General features: G+C 40.5%; 1 protein-coding gene across 6 annotated transcripts in view; it reads left to right on the top strand.

The window, feature by feature from the left end:
- Positions 1–20753, top strand: part of STON2 (stonin 2) — a 145148-nt gene that overhangs the window by 33450 nt on the left and 90945 nt on the right. For 4 of the 6 annotated variants that reach the window (XM_057731441.1, XM_057731437.1, XM_057731439.1 and 1 more), the window contains exons 2-3: positions 1004–1284; positions 3080–3364. In XM_057731441.1, coding sequence (XP_057587424.1) covers positions 1197–1284; positions 3080–3364 — 373 coding nt within the window. In that variant the 5' untranslated portion in view covers positions 1004–1196. The remainder of the gene's footprint in view (positions 1–1003; positions 1285–3079; positions 3365–20753) is intronic. The other 2 variants (XM_057731442.1, XM_057731438.1) reach the window with 1 other exon arrangement.

Raw genomic sequence — 20753 nt, 5'->3', positions numbered from 1 at the left:
AGTATCATGCAACAAAACTAATTGTTTTAATTACCAAGAAAGCAAAAGCTATTAAATGTTTCTATTCTGATTATCCTCAGCATAGATTATTTACTGCAGATAATAACCCATAGTAAAATTTCAACATTTTCTTTTTATTGTGTACCAGCTAAAAGGCTATGAGTTAAATTGTTCTAGACTAAAGTGAATATTGTGAGTATTCAGTTAATAAGCACTGATATTGTTCAAGGTGGATAGTATCTCTTATGTGGAGACGTTAATTCTGCATTAATTCAGATTTTACTAATTCATTATAAGATCGAGAGTTAGGTTCCAGTTTTAAAAAGACATTAATAGTACAAACAATATTATAAGTCTATTGTGTATCCGTACATGGAACATAATTGCAGTGTGAGTAAAGGCTAGACTTTTACATACTAATTCAAATTGGCCTAGAGTGAAAATGTGTTTCTTTAACTCCCATTTTCCACTAAAGTAAATATGCCCTACCCCCTTACTACAAATGAACAAGATGACTCCATTTCTGTTTTTCTTGATTGGTAAATCGTGCTTGGAGATACCATCTGGAGATGGTTGGGTTTCTGCCAAAGATTTAAATCAGGCTTACAAAGAGCTACCTGCCTAAGGCAAGAAACCACACTGATTTAATAGGAAAGAACATGCTTTTATTTTGCCATCTGGTAAAGAAAAGTGAAAGCACTTTGAAAAATTTTAGTATTTGTTTTACAATGATGGCATTATATTATAGATAAAAGTGTTTCCAAAATTTAGTAACTGGGAAAATTTGAGAATCTAATTGCTAAAATTTGCGTGATTATTTATAAGTCTGATATGAAGGCACGTGCAGAGATCTTGATGCTAAAAGCAGATATTTCTGTATGAGAAGTGAGGGCAAGACAGGGACAGTGAAAGGTAAATGGGTTGCAAATGACCCAGACCTCCTGTGTGGATTGGTTAACAACGTGATGGTTATCCCTTTTAATTTTTGTTATTTTTTAAACAGATTTCTGCTTGGTAAATTAAGCAAAGGCAAGAGAGGCTAATCTGTCTAAGTTCTGAGTGCCGCCCTCTGCGAGGCCCCGCTAACAGACCCCAGGGCCACGTCCGCTGCACCACCAGACCCCCACCCCGCCCCAGACCTTGCTCTGGGGTCTGCCTGAGGCCAGCAGTGTGAAGATGGTCAGCGCCTTCCTAGCATGACGACCTTGGACCATGTGATCGCTACCCACCAGTCGGAGTGGGTCTCCTTCAATGAAGAGCCGCTCTTTCCTGTCCCTTCTGAGGGTAAGGAGAGCTTTCATTGCCTAAGTGAAAAGATAAACAAAGAACCACACCTGCTTGTTATGCCTTCTATGTGGTCATTCTTTCGCCCAGTTTGTCACTTTCTTCAGGTCCAGATTCTTCCACTTAGAAGCCTGGAGGAAGCATCTTAGGACTTTAGGGCCCCAAATAGGGACCTGGAAACACCACAAGTATTGGCTGCTTTCTTCCAATGAACATAAACTTCCTATTTCCAAAGTACTTTATATTCAGTCTTTTCAGCTATTACTCCCAACAGCAATTCGGATTGTCTCAAGTTTTTAAAGCATAGTTGTCAAGAGTGACAGGTGCTGAAGCCAGATCCCTTGGACTCAGATCCTGGCTCTATCATGGATGCATGATGTGCCCTCGGGTGGATAATTGATTTAACCTCCCTGGGTGGTGGTTCATCTGTGCTATACAGATAATCACAGTACCTACCCCAGAGTAGCTGTGAGAATTAAATGCATTAACATGTGAAGCACCTACAACAGCGACTGGCACAGGGAAAGAGCTCAGTAATTGTCACCCGTGATCATGATGAAGGTGGCTAGATTGACTTCTGGGGAACCGTGCTCAGGGCCGAAGGTCAAGGTAGGATGTTGGAGCTATTCTTATGGCCATGTCAGCTGACCCTGTTCCATGGCGCTGCTACTGCCACTACTGAAATCATCCCAGCCTCATTTACAGCACCTGGGAAGCGTGAGTTTACAGGTGTTCTGTCCAGTATGGTAGCCAGGTGGCTATTGAGTCCCTGAATTGTGACTACCCTGAATTGAGATGTGCTATAAATGTGAAATACCCACACTGAATTTCGAGGACCTAGTAAAAGTTAAATGTTTCATTAATTATTTTTTTATCAATTACATGTTGGAATTACACATTTTTAACAAACTGGGTTGAAATATAGTATTAAAAATAGTTTTGCCTGTTTCTTTTTAGTTTTTTAAATGTGCCTACTAGAAAATTTAAAATTATGTATGTGGCCCACCTTTTATTTCTTTAGGACAGTGCTTGTCTAAAGGCTTTGATTACATTCAAGTGGACCAGTTTGGCTAGTGATGGGAGAAAGGAGTTTCATATCAGTACTTTCATTTTTAAAAAGTTTTCCCCTAGTGAAATTGACCATTTTTGGTCTACAGTTGATGAATTTTAACACATGTATAGATTTGTATAATCACCACCACCATTGGGATCTGTTATTTAAAAACAAATTTTTGAAGGCTATTAAATGTTCCGGGACCAATAAAATGACACAAAAACTCGAGTCAGGGCCTCAGTGCCACATTCAGCGGGTCACTAGTGCAGGAGTCACACGTGGTGGCCCACAGACGTGTGCTGTTTGCACTGTACACAGTTTGAAGTTTGAATTGGAATGATTTTAATCCAGACAGAAGGGCTCCAGTTGAGCCACACTCTCCACCAGTCCCTATTGCCTTTCACTTTTCAAATTTGACCTAGTTCTGTTTCTTGCTTGGCCTCTGTAGGAATTGTATTTGTGACCCCCAAGCACTGGAGTAGATGGTCAGATGAGAACAGTGAATAAGACTCCCAGTCTCAGCCTGCTACGGACATCCTAGGATATAGTTTTCATACATTTTTAGGAAAATACTCTTTTAGCATAGAGACAAGTGGGCATGACTGTTTCTCCGCCCTCACACTCTGTAATCGTGAGTCCTTTGATCACCCCTTGCCGAGCCTTTGTTTTTCCTCCATGAGACAGTTCTGAAAAGTGGCCTTCCTCGCACGATGTGATGGCAGTTTCTGGTATCTGTTTCAGGGGGCACCGAAGAGCACCTCGCAGCAGCATCTTCTTCCTCAGATCAGTCCGAGAGCTCCTCCGGGGAGAACCACGTGGCGGATGGAGGCTCTCAGGACCTTTCCCACTCAGAGCACGATGACTCTTCTGAAAAGATGGGCCTCATCTCTGAAGCGGCCTCCCCTCCTGGGAGCCCTGAGCAGCCCCCGTCTGACCTGGCCTCGGCCATCAGCAGCTGGGTTCAGTTTGAAGACGAAAAACCCTGGGCCAGCACATCACCACCTCATAAAGAAGCAGGTGGGACAGGTAGGACACGTGGCGGCTGGGAAGGGTTCTGACTGAGGTCTGTGCTCACCAGGGACGCTTTTCCATGAGAGGTCTGCAGGGCTGACAGGGCTCTATTTTGCCTGCTCCAGAGCCCTGAAGCACTGGCCATATAGGAGAGAGCAGACAGAGATCTCATCTGGCTTGATTCTATCACTCATTTTTGTTAACATAAGCATATGGAAGGATTTATGTGTTCTGGGCCATTTCCAGCCTTTTAACCTTGTCCCTGGCTGTTAACCTCTCTTTGGAAGTGTGCACATTTATTCATCTATTATGGATTGGAATTCTGTTTACTTAGCACCTAAATTGTAAGCTCCTTGTGAGTAAAATGAACGTCTCGCAAAGTGTGGACAACCAATCATCTCTAACAGAGTCACCAGTTATATGTGGATGTTCTTGTGTCCCAGATCTTTAGAATCCAAATCTTTAGGAGTGGGGACTGTTATTAATGGTCAGTCTCTTACTTTGTGGCATTTAAATGGCTAGAAGCTGCACTGGGGAGCTGAGTGAAACCAGGGGAGGGCTTAGTTCCTACCCTGGTGACCTGGCTAGTAGCCACAGTAAGTTATTTTATTGTGCACTGAAGCATACCAAGGGTGATTGGGATAACCTTTGGGACTGTAGTATTTTTCTATTTGCTGCTGTAACAAATTACCACAAACTTAGTAGCTTAATCAACACAACTTTGTTATCTTACAATTCTGTAGTTCAGAAGTCCTACGTCACTGAGCTGAAATCCCTACGTCACTGAGCTGAAATCAAGGTGTTGGTAGGTCTGCATTCCTTTCAGGAAGCGTTCAGGGAGAATCTGTTTCCTTGCCCTTTCCAGCGTCTAGAGGCTGACCGCATTTCTTGGCATGTGGCCTCTTTCCCAGTCTCCAAAGCCAGCAGCTTTACATCTCTTTGTGCCTTTCTTCTGTAGTCAAATCTTCCTCTAAGTGACTTCTGCCTTCTTCTGTTTTTGTTTTTTCCTTTTGTTGTTGTTTTTTTTAATTGGGGTGTAGTTGTTTTATAATGTTGTATTAATTTCTACTGTGCAGTGAAGTTCCCTGTGCTATACAGCAGTTTCTCATTTGTTATCTATTTTATACATTTTAGTGTCAATCCCAGTCTCCCAGTTCATCCCCCACTCCTTGGTATCCATATGTTTTTTTCTCTATATCTGTGTCTCTATTTCTGCCTTGCAAACTGGTTCATCTGTACCATTTTTCTATATTCGACATATATGCGTTAATGTATGATATTTGTTTTTCTCTTTCTGATTTACTTCACTCTGTATGACAGTCTCTAGTTCCATCCACATCTCTACAGGTGACCCAATTTTGTTCCTTTTTACAGCTGAATAATATCCCATGTATATATGTACCACATCTTCTTTATCCATTCGTCTGTTGATGGACATTTAGGTTGCTTTCATGACCTGGCTGTTGTAAATAGTGCTGCAATGAACATCAGGGTACGTGTATCTTTTTGAATTATGGTTTTTCTCTGGGTATATGCCCAGTAGTGGGATTGCTGGGTCATATGGTAATTCTATTTTTAGTTTTTTACGGACCCCGCATACTGTTCTCTGTAGTGGCTGTATCAATTTACATTCCTACCAACAGTGCAAGAAGATTCCGTTTTCTCCGCACCCTCTCCAGCGTTTATTGTTTGTAGATGTTTTGATGATGGCCATTCTGACCAGTGAGAGGTAATACCTCATTGTAGTTTTGATTTGTATTTCTCTAATAATTTTAATTAGAGCATGTGATGTTGAGCATCTTTTCACATGCCTCTTGGCCATCTGTATGTTATCTTTGGAGAAATGTCTATTTAGGTCTTCCGCCCATTTTTTGATTGGGTTGTTTGTTTTTTTGATGTTGAGCTGCATGAGCTGTTTGTATATTTTGGAGATTAATCCTTTGTCGATTCATTTGCAAATATTTTCTCCCATTCTGAGAGTTGTCTTTTTGTCTTGTTTATGGTTTCCTTTGCTGTGCAGAAGCTTTTAAGTTTCATTATGTCCCATTTGTTTAGTTTTGTTTTTATTTCCATTATTCTACGAGGTAGGTCAAAAAAGATCTTGCTGTGATTTATGTCAAAGAGTGTTCTTCCTATGCTTTCCTCTAAGGGTTTTATAGTGGCCAATCTTAACACTCCCTAACACCATACACAAAAATAAACTTCTTCCGTTTTTAAGGATGCTTGTGATTACATTGGGCCCGCAAGGATAATCCAGGATAATTTCCCCATCTCAGGATTTTTAAGTTAATCACATTTGCAGAGTCTCTTTTGCCATGTAGGAGGACATAATCACAGGCTCTGGGGATTAGGATGTGGACCTCTTTGCGGGGGGGAGGTTTATTTTTTCTACCACAGAGACCTAGCAAAAAGTCAGGTTGATATTTCTCTATTGGTGGGTTAAATGTTTTGCTAGTTTTCATTTTTAAAAACAATTCGTTTGTTTTTCAAACATGTTTTCAACATCAATAAAAACAATTTTAAGAAAATATAAAGCATAATTCTATCATATAACATTTTCATGTCTACATAACAATTTGCACATTGATACACTTTTTCACATTTAAGCATCAAATTTCTCAGTGAATTGTTAGTGAGAAAGCCATGACAGTCAAAGCACTGTGGAGGAAATGACAGGTCCAGACAGGCTTCCCAGTCTGGCTGGAGGGAGGACGTAACCTTTACTGAACACCTAGCACCAGCAAGACTGGGCTAATTAAGTATTTGTGCATGGGGGGAACAGTTACAGAACACAGGACAATGAATCAGTACAGAAGTATTTTGTTTTCAGTAAGATACATTTACTGAATATTTACTCTCTTAGGCACTGTACTCAATGCTTTAACTACATCATCTCATGAACTCTTTATAGTAATCATATGAGGAAGGTACTTAGTATTATATTCATAGTACACATGAGGAGACTGAAACAGGTAGTGGTTTGGAAATTTGCCTACAGTTGTATGCTAGGAAGTGGCAGGAGAGAGTTTTACCACCAGGCAGGCTGGCCCCAGGATCTTTGAACAGCCTAGGGATGCTCTGTGTGGTATATTTCCCTCCATCTTCCTGCCATCTGCTCCCTCATTCCTGGGAGGCAGGGGAGGCGAGGGATGGGATGTGTTGGGTGGTTTCTCCTCTCAGTTGCCTAAAATGGCCCTGCCTTCAGATCACTGATTATAAATTCAAGGCATTCAGATTCTTTCACGTCTTGTTCATACCTTACCTTTAGCTTCAAAGATTTCCTAATTGCTCAGAGCTGTTTATATGACAGATGGCTCAATTTGCTTTAACTCTTCACCACTTATTTTTGCAAAACGTGCACTTTGGAGTTAGTCATCATTATGTTTCCCCCATCTGACTGAGGATCTTAGCCTGTTATTGATAATGGTTTTGACCTTTAATGGGTTTAATATTTAAATCATTAAAAACCTTATCCTTTAAGGCAGCAGTTTTCGAAGAGTGGTCTATAGATCTCTGGAGCTTCCCAAGACCCTCTCAAGGGGTGTGTGGACCAAACTTATTTTCACAATAATTCTAAGATGTTTTTTGTCTTTTTTACTGTATTGGCATTTGCATTAATGGTGTAAAAGTAATGTCAAGTAAAACTTATGGCCACTGTACATACAGTAAAAAAAAAAGTCAATTTTACTTAATATACTTGGTGAAGTAGTAAAGATTATTAAGTTTATTGAATTTGGATTCTCAGGTACATCTTTTAGAATATTCTCTGTGATAAATTGGGAAATAGGTATAAAACACTTGTACTTCATACCAAGGTGTAATGGTTGTCTTGAAGAAAAATGGCTATCTTGAAAAAAAAATGGGATTGAAAAATATTTTAATTAAAAAAGTCAGTTTAAAAATAAAAATTATTTAAAAATTATTTGAAAAGTAAAAACTAATTTTAAAAAATACTTGATGAACAAAATAGCAGCATTTTAAAGACTAAAGACAAAATCCAGCCAACACTGCGTGACTGCCACATTTCACTCTAATCCTAGCCCTGATTCCAGTAAAACTGTGTACAAAAATAGGTGGCTAGCATGTGGGCCACAGTTTGCTGATTTTATATTTTTTAAATGTTGCATTTAAAATGTTATTTAATTACTGAGTATTTTGGTACGCTTTTACATCTTGCACCCAAGGTGAGCACCTCACTTGCATCACCTTAGTGCCAGCCCTGCATTGCACTAAGGATATGGGATTTATTGATATCAGTAGAGAACAGATCAAGAAGTGACAACTTGCAAATGCGTGAAAGCCTAGTTTGGGCCTGAAAACTGCTCAGACGTTAACTACTAATTCCATCTGTTTCCACGTGTGAACATTTAACTCAGCTCTGCGGAGATGGAGCTCTCTCTTGCAGGAGGAGCCTGTTGACTGGTTTCCCAGCCAACGTGAGGCCCGATGTGTAGGGTTAGGCCTGCCTCAGCCAGTGTTTCTAACCCACGGATCCAGGAACCAGGGAGGACAGTGCAGCGCATCAGGGTGGTAAAGAAAATGGTAATAAATCCAAAGGCCCCGTCTCGACTCTCCAGCTGATGCCCATCAAGGAACCTACCAAACAAAGGACCGCTGCGTGTACCCAAACTAGCCTCGCCAACTAGGCCAGCTCCGTTGTGGGTGTCCCACTCCCTTGAAGGACAGTGTTTAACAATAAGGAGGAGTGAGTGGTTGGTAGAGCCAAGGCCAGGTGATAAGCAGGAGAAAGTAGGTTTCAGCCCACTCAACGCGGATAATGCAGACATCCTCCCAAGTTGGACAGTTTCATCTTGGAAGCTGTCGAGCAGCTCGGATTTGAATTTGAATCCAAAAGATTTGGATACCTGTGCTATGTTAGTGATATCATATACGTTAACTGCAGGCATTACACCAAAATAGCGCAGTGTGTACAGCAGGTATCTTTATGGTGATAGAGACAGCCTGAGGCTTCTTGAAGTCACTGCTGCCTGCTGTATTCTTTGGGTAATGCTAAGTTTTCCTGGTGTGGTCGTCCAAATAGAGGCCCCCAAAGACATCAGGTCCTAGGCCCTGGAACCTGTAAACATTATCTTATTTGTAGAAAGGGTCTTTGCAGATGTGATTAAGTTCAGGATTTTGAGCTAGGGAGATAATCCTGGATTATCTAGGTGGGTCATAAATACAATCACATGTATAAGAGTGAGACAGAGGGAGATTTTACCCACATAGAGAAGGCAAGGTGAAGACAGAACAGAAAGGGATTTGAGGATGCTGGCCCTGAAGATTGGAGTGGTGAGGCCACAGCCAAGGAAAGCCGGCAGCCACCAGAAGCTGGAATACACAAGGAACGGATTCTCCCCTAGAGCCTCTGCAGGGAGCATTGCCCTGTTGACATCTTAATTTTGGCCCAGTGATTCTGATTTCAGACTTCTGGCTTCCAGAACTAGGGGAGAATACATTGCTGCTGTTTAAAGCCATCAGGTTTTTGGTATAGCAGCCACAGTTAACTTATATATTTAAGTCTCAAATCTTAAAATGGAACCAGGCTGAGAATGAGTCCGTCTGGGCTAGTGGAGCATCTCTAATAGTGCAGGCCATCTATTAAGCAGATGTTCTGTGCTGGCCACTATGCGTTACCTCTGAAGTTTACAGCCTTTTATGAACTTTTTAAAGCTTACACCACCATGCATGCAGGTGGTGAAGTTCAGCCAGAACAAAGCTTCCATGGAAACTGATTTTTGGCTTTAGCCCTCTTCCCACGCAACTATCACCCGAATGAACGGGCTCTTTCCTATAATGTAGTTGCAGTTTCTCAGTTTATTCCTATTTTATTCCATATCTCTGTCCTATCTGCTTCTAGCAAATGCCTAGCACTCTTTGATCAGGTCTCTTTGTGTCAGGAGAAAGGGAAAGTGTGTATCTTGGACTTGTCGCATGCAGCCTCTCTACACATATCCTTTTATGAGAAAATCATGGTCTTGGCCTCAGAGACAGAGGTGGGAGGACGACAAGGGAGGACGACAAAGGAGGATTGATTAGTGCCGTTCCTAGCTTGGATTCCTGGAAGCAAAAAGTGGCGCCTTGCTCAGCCAGCTTGTTTCATACCTTAACATCCTGGTTTGCAAAGAGAAGTTGGGAAAGAAGTGATTCCACCCACATGGGGAGTAGGTAGGTTGAGAAATGTTATCTGGAATACTCCTTTCCCCTCCCCCAGGCCTCATTCCTCTACTCTTCCACAGTTTTCCTAACAGAGGAAAAGCAAAAACCAAAACAAATCTCCCAGAATCCCCACAAAAGAATTTATCTTTTAAGCTGTGCCATCTAAGAATGAAGCCGAGGGGGCATTGGATTTCAGCCTGGAAGGCGTAAGTGCAGTTTGCTTTCATTAAAATGCAGGAGGCTGTGGGGCCTGGAGTAAGGGACAAAAAGACTGTCCTTAGTGGCAAATCTCTTATTTTTGTGCCATTTAAATGCCAGAAGCTGCCCTGGGGACTTAGAGAAGCCAGGGAGTGGTTAGTCCCCACCCTGGTGACCTGGCTACTTATCGTATTGTTCACTGACTGCATACCAAGGGTGACTGGATAACCAGGAGTAACAGCTAGAGGGGAAAACAACTCCAGAAATGCTGAAATCCATTAAGGGAACAACTTTCTTTTGGTCTTCAACTCAGGCAGGATTTGAAGTGAGTAAGAGCCATCATGGTTGGTCTGGGGAAAGAGGAGCTACCTGATCTCCCTCAGAAAAATATGAATAAAGGACTTCCCTGGTGGCGCAGTGGTTAAGGATCTGCCTGCCAATGCAGGGGACACCGGCTCGAGCCCTGGTCCGGGAAGATCCCAAATGCCTTGGAGCAACTAAGCCCGTGTGCCACAACTACTGAGCCTGTGCTCTAGACCCCGTGAGCCACAACTATTGAGCCCTCGTGCCATGACTGCTGAAGCCCACATGCCTGAAGCCTGTGCTCCGCAACAAGAGAAGCCACCACAATGAGAAGCCTGCACACCACAATGAAGAGTAGCCCCTGCTCTCCACAACCAGAGAAAGTCCATGTGCAGCAATGAAGACCCAACACAGCCAATAAAAAATAAATCCATAAATAAATAAGAATAAAATCAATTGAGTGGCGAGCATTTCTGTAACCACATGTATAGGAAAGAGAGCTGGCACCAGTTCTTTGGACCTGAGGATATTAGGAATGAGAGGGCATATAAAATCATGCCCCTTGAATCTTTTATAAAAATGGTTTCCTCCATTAAAACCCCTGATTTGGTCAAGGGCAAATGTGGAATTCACATATCTGACTTAAGAAGATCACTGTGGCTCAGGCTGTGTTGATAAATATTCTCTTTAGGACTTCCTAGGTGGCGCGGTGGTAAAGAATCCGCCTGCCAATGCAGGGGACACGGGTTCGAGCTCTGCCCTGGGAAGATTCCACATGCCACGGAGCAACTAAGCCCGTGAGCCACAAAACAAAAACAAAAACAAACAAACAAAAAATATTCTCTTTAGAAAGATTTTCATTAAAATCTTAACTGTCAAACACTTACACTTTGGACTTAAATTAGTATAAGAATACTGTTTACATCTCCAGTTTGAAGATGCTCCGTGATCGATCTGGGCTACATGGTGAAAAACATCAAAAATCTTAACTGAAAACTTGTTTGCCAAACTCTGAACTAAATGCATAGATATTCTGTTAAACCGTGAGCAGAATCAGATTGGGTTTTTTGTGTTGTTTTGTTTTGTTTTTAAAACTTCTGGTGGATCTGTTCAAATCCAGATTGAATCTTTATATTGTTCTCTTAAAGAACTGTTTTTGAAAATGAACCTAAACCCAACCGTGTTTTATTCACATTGGGTCCTTTAGCAGTAGTCTTTCTGGGGTTGCCTAGTTTCACAGAGTTCTCCTAACTTAGTATGTTGCCTCCTCTGACTTTAAAATTCTACCATGCACCAGGAAGAGTGTGGCAGTTAGCTTCCCTGTCACCTAAAACCTTTACAAAGATTCTCTCAGAGGCAAGGCTGACTTCACAGATGTGCATTTTCCAGCTGTGCGGGTGTGCTTAGAATATGTTTGCAAATGCGTGCAGAAAAATTGAAAGGGCAAAGTTCATCCCCGAATTAAAAAAAAAAAATTAAGGCGCTATTATCAGCATGAGGCTTCCTGTTCACTCATTGTGTTCTGCGCCGACCTTCTTCCATGGACAGGGCAGTTCTGTGGCAAGGCCAAGGCTGAATTGGACCCATTATGCAGATACGGCAGGATATGCATAATTACAAACATTAAAAAACAACTTTGATTTCCGGAACATTTGTCCCACAGCCCAAGCACAACACTAGTATTCCCTTGTCCTTCAAACGTCTTCCCTCACAGCTTGGACTGAGGCCTTCCCATTGTGTCTGGGGAAGCTAATTATTTGGGACCAGAGAAAGAGCCACTTGTTTTGGGGGGAGGACCAGAGATGACGTCAGCCATGTAAGAGGGAGGCTGGGGCGACAGCCGAGGGACTTAATCCTGAAGAAGACCAGTCCAGTGGTTCATTTCTAGTATGTTTTTCATTCTCGCTACTGGGGGGTGGGTGGGAGTGGGGGTGGCATAAGATTCCAGCCATTTGGTGAATGTGGAGACCAGGCGCCCTGCATTTGGCATGCACATATATCTCCCTGCTCAACAGAGGAAGTCTTATTTTTGTTTAATACCTTGAATTGGTCTTCTTTGCTTTTAAATGTAATTAATGACCTTTCTGGAATCCATCTCAGACCGTGATGCGCTCAGGAATGAATTTTAACAGAGCCCTTCTTCCTCAGGGCCTGCCGCCTCTCTGCCCCTCTCCGCTGGGCTCCACTCTGCTCTCATGGCCACCTCTCCCGCTGCTCTGGCTGGTCCCTCAGCCTTTAAAGCTCTCCCCCCACATTTTCACTCAGAGCTCTGCTCAGCACCACCTCCCTCCAACAATCCCCTGCTTTTTCTGGTTTTAAATGTCTTTCCAGCCCATGTCTCTACCTGAAATTAGGTTGTATGCTTATTTGTTTACTGTCTCCCTTCCCCACTGGAGGAAAGGGGCTTTGTCTCCCTCACTTACTCTTTATCCCAGAATATGGTGCATGGAACTTCGTAGGTGCTCACTTTGATTTATTGGACTAATGAATGAAAAGGCGAAAGATGTACATGCAATCTACTGCAGAAGGACTCCTGTTTATGTGCGTAATGAGCTGTTAGGCAGAACTTGAAGGGTGGCTTCCTCAGTGAAGTGAATTTTCTTTTAATAGTCAAACTAGAGCAGCCTCTTCCCTGTCAGGCCCTTTTCCTATCAGATGATTTTTCTCAACAGTTTTTGATTTCCCACTGTTACATACATAGCGTGTGTATAAACATACCACATACATATACGTAGACACACACACATACACACACAGACATAGCATATACATATAACGTACTCATACACATAATATATACATTTACACATATACGCATATAACGTACACTTACACATGTACACATACACACGTAACATATACGCCTAATATAACATATACCTATTTTATTAAAACTCCAGTATTTTCCTCTTCCAGAGAATGTGCTAGCTCGCCCAGGGGGCTGTGTGGCCTGTCTCACCCTCACCCTTAGTGTGGGACACAAAACACAATAAGCTGCCCAAGCATGCATTAATTAACTAGTTCATTCATGCAAAGAATATTTAGGTGCTGGGAATGCAATTATGAGAAAGTTGGACACCGTCCCTGTTCTCCCCAAGCTGAGGTTACCTAACGGTCGGGCAATCTGTTACCCATGAAGCCTTCTGGGGTGAGCAAGAGCTCCTCTGACCAGTCCTGGGACAGCTGCTTTGTATTGCCAGCTATGAAATAGCGTGAGAGCCACAAATGCAGAGTCGCATTAGATCTGTTTTGTGTTCATGGATGGGCATGTTTACAGCATTGGAAAACTCACTTAGCCCTAGTGAGTGAACATCAAAGTATACATAAAGGACATGACATGAAAAAGTATGTAAGTATTCGAAATTTTAGTCTATTCAGGATCCCAAAGAATAAAAAGAGAGAAGAGTATTTGCTGTATTAATTGTTTTAGCTGATAACTTGTAAATTTATTATTTATTCAACCAATGGTACTTTGAGTCCCCACTGTTTACCAGTCACTGTTTAAGGCACTGGGGTTACAGTGGGGTATTCCTGCCTCATGAAGCATCCATTCTGCTGGGGAAACCACACCAGAAACACCTCAAGAAGTAGATACAATGGAAGCGTGTTAGATAATGTGTTAAGTTGGAAGAAAAGAATGATGAGGCAAAGGGAATAGGGTGAGGGAGGATGTGAAATTTTACAGAAGGTCAGGGCGTGGCTCTCCGAGCAGTGACTTTTGAGTGAAGACTTGAGGGAAGTGAGGAATGAGCCTTGCAGAAATTGGGGAAGGAGTCTTCTAGGAGGAAGGGACAATAAGTGACAAGACTGGGGAGGCAGCCGTGTTCATGGTGTGTGACTGGAGTGGAGTGAATAGGAAGAAGTTCCAGGAGATGAAACAGAGACGTTGGGGGATCTCAGACCACATAGGTCTTTGAGGGCACAGGAGGACTTTGACCTTTGCTGTGGGTGCAGTGGGGAGCTATGGGAGTGTGTTGAGCCAGAGGTATGGTGTGATCTGACTAGGCTTGCGCAGGTAATTCTGTTATTAAGACTGTGCGGCTGTTATGTTGAGAGCCGACTGAGAGGAGGATGATAAATGGAGAAGAGGGGAGACCAGGGCACGGCCACTGTGATGATCCAGGAGAGGATGGTGTCTTGGACCAGGGTGGTAACTTGGATATGGTGGGAAGTGATTGGATTCCAGGTATACTTTGAAGGTAGGACTAACAAGTTGTGATGGACCAAGTGTGAGAAGAATTGAGGTTTCATCCTGAGCGCCTGAAAGGGGGAAGGAGCTGATGTGGAAGGGGTAATAGGAACTTAGTTTTTAACTTGTGAAGTTATAGATCTAAGTCAAATTTCAAGTAGATTTGGAGATAAGTTTATGTCTGGAGTAATAACTACCACTTAACCCTTTTTGAGTACTTCCTTTGTGTCAAGCATTTTTCCAAGTGCTTTGTCAGTATTAGCCTAATCCGTTTATGAGGTGGGCACTGTTTTCAGCTCCATTTTACAGGTGAAAACACAGAAGAACAGATGTATTACGTAACCTGCCCCAGGCTACAGGGCTGAATGTGAACCAGGCAGTCTGGATCCGGAGTCCTTACACACAACCTCATAGGAGAGGAGAGAAGGCAGATTTCTATCCTTTTTTCACTTTGCTCCTTGCAGGGTGGATGCAGCTGGGAAGCATCATGATGACAGCGACCTGCCGCTTGCCGGCCAGGCTGTCAGAGGTCTGGTTCCCGGGAGAAGAGCTGGCTCCAGATTCAGTGTTTTTTCTCACTGTTCAACTGATCTTGTGGCCTGAGGATATTCAATTCAGAACCTAAATAGAGTGATTTATCCCAGATTTCTAAGCTGATAAAATACAGTATATGAGACCAAATAAGAACAGTTTGTATGACGTTAGAGACTTTGCCTCTCCCAGCTGCGTTATTCTTAGTTTTTCTTTCAAGGGAAATTTGGGAGTTTTAAGCTAACAAATGTCAAGAGCTAATGTGAAAATACACATAGTTAAAATAGCTTCCTTTCTTGAATAATGAGAGTCTTTTGATATGTGGTTTTAATAAGCTTTATTAACTACTGTATTAAATTATAAAGGACGGCAGTACAACCCACCACCCAGTTTAATAAATAGAACACTGTCGTCACCCAGCGCCTTGTTTCCCTGCTGATCATGACATCTTTTTTCCAGACATCCTCTTCCCTCCCTCCTCTGTCACCCCCTTCCTGGGTTTTGTGATAACTGCTTTTCTTAACAGCTTTCCTACCTATACACATGCATCGCGAATGATATAATCGAATTTCATCTGTTTTTGAACCTTATGTGAACGGAGTACTATTGTATGTGCTGTTCTGTGGCTTGCTCCTTTTATACAACATTATTTGTGAGATTTTTCCATGTTATTACCTGTATTGTTGCTTTAGTGTTTATTGCAGTGTATTCCATCTCAGTAATATACCACAATTCATTTACCCATTCTGTGAGCAATGGATATTGGAGTCATTTCTACTTTTTGGCAATTAAGAACATGTTTCTGTGAGCATGCTTTTTGTTTTTTCTGTGAGCATTCCTATCCTGGTGAACACATGCAAGTGATTCTCTTGTATAAAAAAAGTCGGAGGGAAATTGCTCTGCTGCAGGGTGTGTTTATTTTCCACTTTATCAGATAACTTTAACACCAACCTGTTTTCTGCAGCGGTACCAGTTTACTCTCCTACCAGCCACATATGAAAGATGCTGTGGCTCCCCTTGCCTGCCTACACTGGGATAGTCCTGTTTCACTATTTTTGTCACAAGGAGGCAGGGAGAAAGGGGAGGGGAAAGAGTAAAGGTATCTCCTGTGGTTTTAATCTGCATTTCCTGCATTACTAATGAGGTTGAGGGGTTTTTTTTTTTCCTTTTCTTTACGTTTTTTTTTTCCATTTAGATTTTTTTCTTTCATAAAACGCCTATTCTAGTATTTTTTTGTTGATTTCTAGGAGTTCCTAGTGGATATGATGTGTGGCAGGTATTATCTCCTACCCTGTGGGTGGTCTTTTTACTCTTTATGGTGCCTTTTAGTGAAAAGAAGTTCTTAATTTTATTGATATGAAATTTGTTTATTTTTCTTGTATGCTTGGTGCTTTTTTTTGTCTTGGTAAAGAAAATCTTTCCCTACCCCAAAGTCATGACCATATTAAGCTATATGCCTTCTAAAATACACCTTATGTAGCCTTTCACACTTTGACATTCAATCCGCTTAGAACTGATTTTTCTGTATGGTGTGAAGTAGGAGTCTAATTTCATTTTTTTCCATATAGTAGTATTTTCCCAACATTATTTCTATTATTTTGTTTATTTTAATGTATATTTACAAATATATTTATATTATTAAAAAATTGATTCATTCATATCTGAATAGTGATTCTGCTTAATATGAGGAAAAAAAAACCATGCTAGGATTTTGATTGAGTATAAAACTCTATCATCCAATTTAGGGAGAATTAACATCTTTACCTCATTAATTCTCTTAGTCCCTAAATATACTATATCTGTCTATTTAGGTCTACTCTGTGGTCTGTTAATAAGTATCTCCTCTGGGGTCTGGCTCACCTTTTGTTAAATTTATTACTATATATTAGTAATATATATTTTACTATATTTTAATATGATTAGTCTCATATTTTTTGTTGCTGTTATAGATGCTATCTTGTTTTTGTGCTGGTTAAAGACTTTTAGAACTTTTAAATATTTTTGCTTTGTAAAAGACCCTGTTAAGAAAATGAGGAGACACTCATGTATGCTGGTGGGAATGTAAAAATGGTACAACTTTGTAAAACAGTTTGGTAAGTTCTTATAAAACTAAACATACAGTTACCACATAACTCAGCCATTGTACGCTTGGGCATTTATCCCAGTGAAATGAAAACTTTTGTTCATACGAAAACCTGTACATGAATGTTCATAGCAATTTTATTTATAATAGCCAAGAACTGGCAACAGCCCAGATGTCCTTTAGCAGGTGAATGGTGAAACTAACTGTAGTATATCCATACCGTGGAAAACTACTCAGCAATAAAAAGGAATGAAGTATTGATATGTTCAACAGAGTCAAAGGCATTATGCTGCATGATAAAAGCCAATTCCAAAAGATTATATACTGCATGATTCCATTTGTATACATTCTTGAAACAGCAAAATTGTAGAAATGAAAAACAAATTAGTGGTTGCCAGGGGTTTAGGAACAGGGCATGAAGGGAAGAGGTAGGACTGAACATAAAAAGGCAACATGCAGGATCCTTGTGGTGGTGGATACACAAACCTACACATTGATAGCATTACCTATAACTAAACACGCACACACGCACCACATGTAAAACTGGGGAAATAGCAATGAGATTGATGGATTGTATTGATGTCAGTTTCCTGTGATATTCTACTGGTAGATGAGAAGGGAGGGGGGATTTAAGGGACAGGATGTTAGGGAAAAAATGTGTATAAAGTCTCCTTAGAGCGGCAATAATGAAAAAAGTTTGAGAAACTGTATTAAACCAAGCTTGCATTAGATAAACCCAATCTAGTTATGATTTAATTTTCCTTTTCATAAATCATTACATTCTCTTTGATAATAATTTATTTGGGATTCTTATATCTGTGTGATTAACATTGGTCTGTAGTTCTCATTTTGGAGGATATTAAGTACAAATGAGGTACACTTTGTCAGGTTTTGGTATCAGGAAATGCTGACCTCATAGAATGAGATAGTGAGTGGTCCTTTCTTTGTACTCTGGAACAGTGGAAGATTGAAATGTTTTTTCCTTTAATGTTTGGTAGAACTTTACAGTAACTACCTGGCCTGACAATTCCCTTGTGGGAAGGTTTTGAGGACTGATTCACTTTATTTAATGGTTATTGGACAAGTCAGGTTTTAAAGCTGCTTCTTGAATCAGTTTTGGACAGTTATGCTTTCCTAGGAGTTCTACAATTTTATCTATATTTTCGAATGTGTTGGTATGAAGACATTCATTATTTCCCCTCATTACCTCCTTAATATATATATATATATCGCATTTGTAATTACTTACCCTTTTCATTCTTAATGTTATTTATTTGTGCTCTCTTCCCTGCCCCCCCCACCTCCCCACACATACAGCCACGTCAAGTCTTAGTTGTGGCATGTGGACTCTTTGCTGTGGTGCACAGGCTCTTCGATGTGGCATGCAGTCTTCTCTCTAGTTGTGGCATGCAGGTTTTCTCTTCTCTAGTTGTGGTGCGCAGGCTCCAGAGTGCATGGGCTCTATAGTTTGCAGCACTCAGGCTCTCTAGTTGAGACGTGCGAGCTCAGTAGTTGTGGCATGTGGTCTTAGTTGCCCTGCAGCATGTGGGATCTTAGTTCCCCAACCAGGGATTGAACCCGTGTCCCCTGCATTGCAGGACAGATTCTTCACCACTGGACCACCAGGGAAGTCTCCTTGACAATTTTTCAATTCTGTTAGTCTTCTCAAAGATTCTTTTACTGTATGTTTTTAAAATTTTCAATAATTTATGCTTTTATTATAGTTTCCTTTTTTCTAACATTGTTTGGTTTATTTTGCTGCTCTTTTTTAACTTGATAAATTGGAAGCTTATCGTATTAAATTTAACTTCTTCTTGTCTAGTAGGAGCAATAAAACTTTACCTGATAGTACTGCTTACTTACGTTCTTAAAGTTTTCCCACATAGTATTTTCATTATCTGGTACTGATTACTTTCTAATATTCATTAAGAATGAATTCTTTGACCAAGGAATCATTTAGGAGTATGTGTGTTAATTTCTAAATTTTTCAAATTATCTTGTATCTAGTTTAGATAAATAGATACTAGTTATCTAGATAACTGGTTTACATAACTAGATACTTAATTGTATTGTGATCGGTGTTCATGGTCTGTTTGATACCAGTTTCTTGAAATTGTTAATACCTACTTCATACCATAGCTTGTGGTCACCTGTTATCAAAGTTCTAGGTGTGATTATGAAGACTATGAATTCTTCACCTGTTGAGTGTAGTGTTCTATGTATGGCAATTAGAACACGTTCACTCCATTGTGTATATATCTTCTGATTCCTTGATGATTTTTTTGCTTGCTTGATCTATCAATTACTGGTCGAGGTATATTTTGAAGTCTCGCATTATGATAATGGACATTTTTTGCTTTCTGTAGTTCTGTCAGTTTTTACGTTAATAATTTTGAGGCTATGCTATTAAATATATACAGATTTAGAATTATATATCTGATGAATTAAAATAATTTTGTTTTAACATTCTCTAATAATGTTTTCTACATTAAAGTCTACCTATGGTCTATAATAGGTTTCTTTTTATTAATATTTTATCTTATATTACTTTTCCATCTCTTTACTTTCATGATTAATGAATCTTTACATTTTAGATATGTCTTTTGTAAATACATATTGGATTTCATTTGTTTTTTTAGCCTGACAGTCTTTTTCTTTTAACTGGAACATTTAGTCCATTTATATTCATTATTAAGTTCTGATAAAATTTTGTTTCTATCATGTCATGTTTCTTTTTTCCCCTTACTTTCCTTTTGGGTTAGTTATAGTTTCTGTTTGTCTAAATTGTCTTTATTTTACCTTTGTTCTTTAAAGATCTCTTCACTGAGTGAACAGTCCTATTTGATAGTTTTGTTTTGTTGTTTTGTTTTTCCTGTCAGCACATTGAGATGTCCATTGGTTTCTCTTGCTATTGAGAAGGTGGTAGTCAGTCTAATAATAAAATTACTTTTAAAGTAATCTTATTTTCTCTTTGGTAGCTTTTAAGATCTTCTGTGTATCTTTGGTCTTGGTGTTGAAAACTTGGCCTCTGTGCACCAGTGCTTAATTGAATTTTGGAGACAGAGTTTTGGGTGAAGTAGAAAAGAATAGCTTTATTGCTTTGCCAGGCAAAGGAGGACACAGTGAGCTCATGCCCCTCAAAAAATATGTGTCTCAACCTGGGGGAATTTGGTGAAGAGTTTTATAGCAATGGTTCAAGGGCAGGGCTGCTGATAAAGATCAGGGTGTGTGCAGGGCCTACACTCCTTTAACCTGGCCTTAGGTGGTCTCTTGAAAAATCTTCTCTGTTTCCTTTAATCTGAAAGGAAGAATGCTAACATATTCCATTTGTTGAGAGTTTTAGTTCAGTGAAGAGCTCTAAGAGCTCAAAGAGCTCTGTGTATCCCTTGAGGAGGGACCAGGACCCTGCCCCAAGGCTGCACTATTGTTTCTTGACTGCTACACCCTTGTCTCTGCATCCCCTCCCTTCCCTGATTAGCAGCCATTTGGATCTGCCCTTCGGAACTCAGGGAAAGTCAAGGAGGCTAGAGTCCTTTCCCTACACACAAGAAACAAAGAAACAGGGGACACAAAAAGGCTTCCATGCCCAGGAGCCCCACAGGATCCTGCTAGGTTTCAGTCTTAGATAGTTTTGATATCTACTTGTAGAGTTATTTTTGGTTACCCTCCTTGAGATACTTTGGGGTTTCTAGTCTGACAGACAAAATCTTTCATAAATTCTAGGAAATTCTCAGCCAGCATTTTTTCAGATATTGCCTTCATTCTCTCTATCTTCTCCTTACAAACTCAGAAGGATATCTATGGGACCTTCTTACTCTACCCTCTGCATTTTACTCTCTTTCACTATCAATGTGGAAATACTTCAACCGACTTCTCAAACTGAAAGTTTTTCCAAGCATACAAGTAGTTTTAGTTGCAAACCTCTGTATGGGACGGCTTGT

The sequence above is a fragment of the Hippopotamus amphibius genome, chromosome 4 (assembly GCF_030028045.1).
Source record: "Hippopotamus amphibius kiboko isolate mHipAmp2 chromosome 4, mHipAmp2.hap2, whole genome shotgun sequence".
In the NCBI taxonomy this organism is placed as follows: domain Eukaryota; kingdom Metazoa; phylum Chordata; class Mammalia; order Artiodactyla; family Hippopotamidae; genus Hippopotamus; species Hippopotamus amphibius.
Note: the sequence above shows the minus strand (reverse complement) of the source record. Positions and strands in the feature narration are given on the sequence as shown.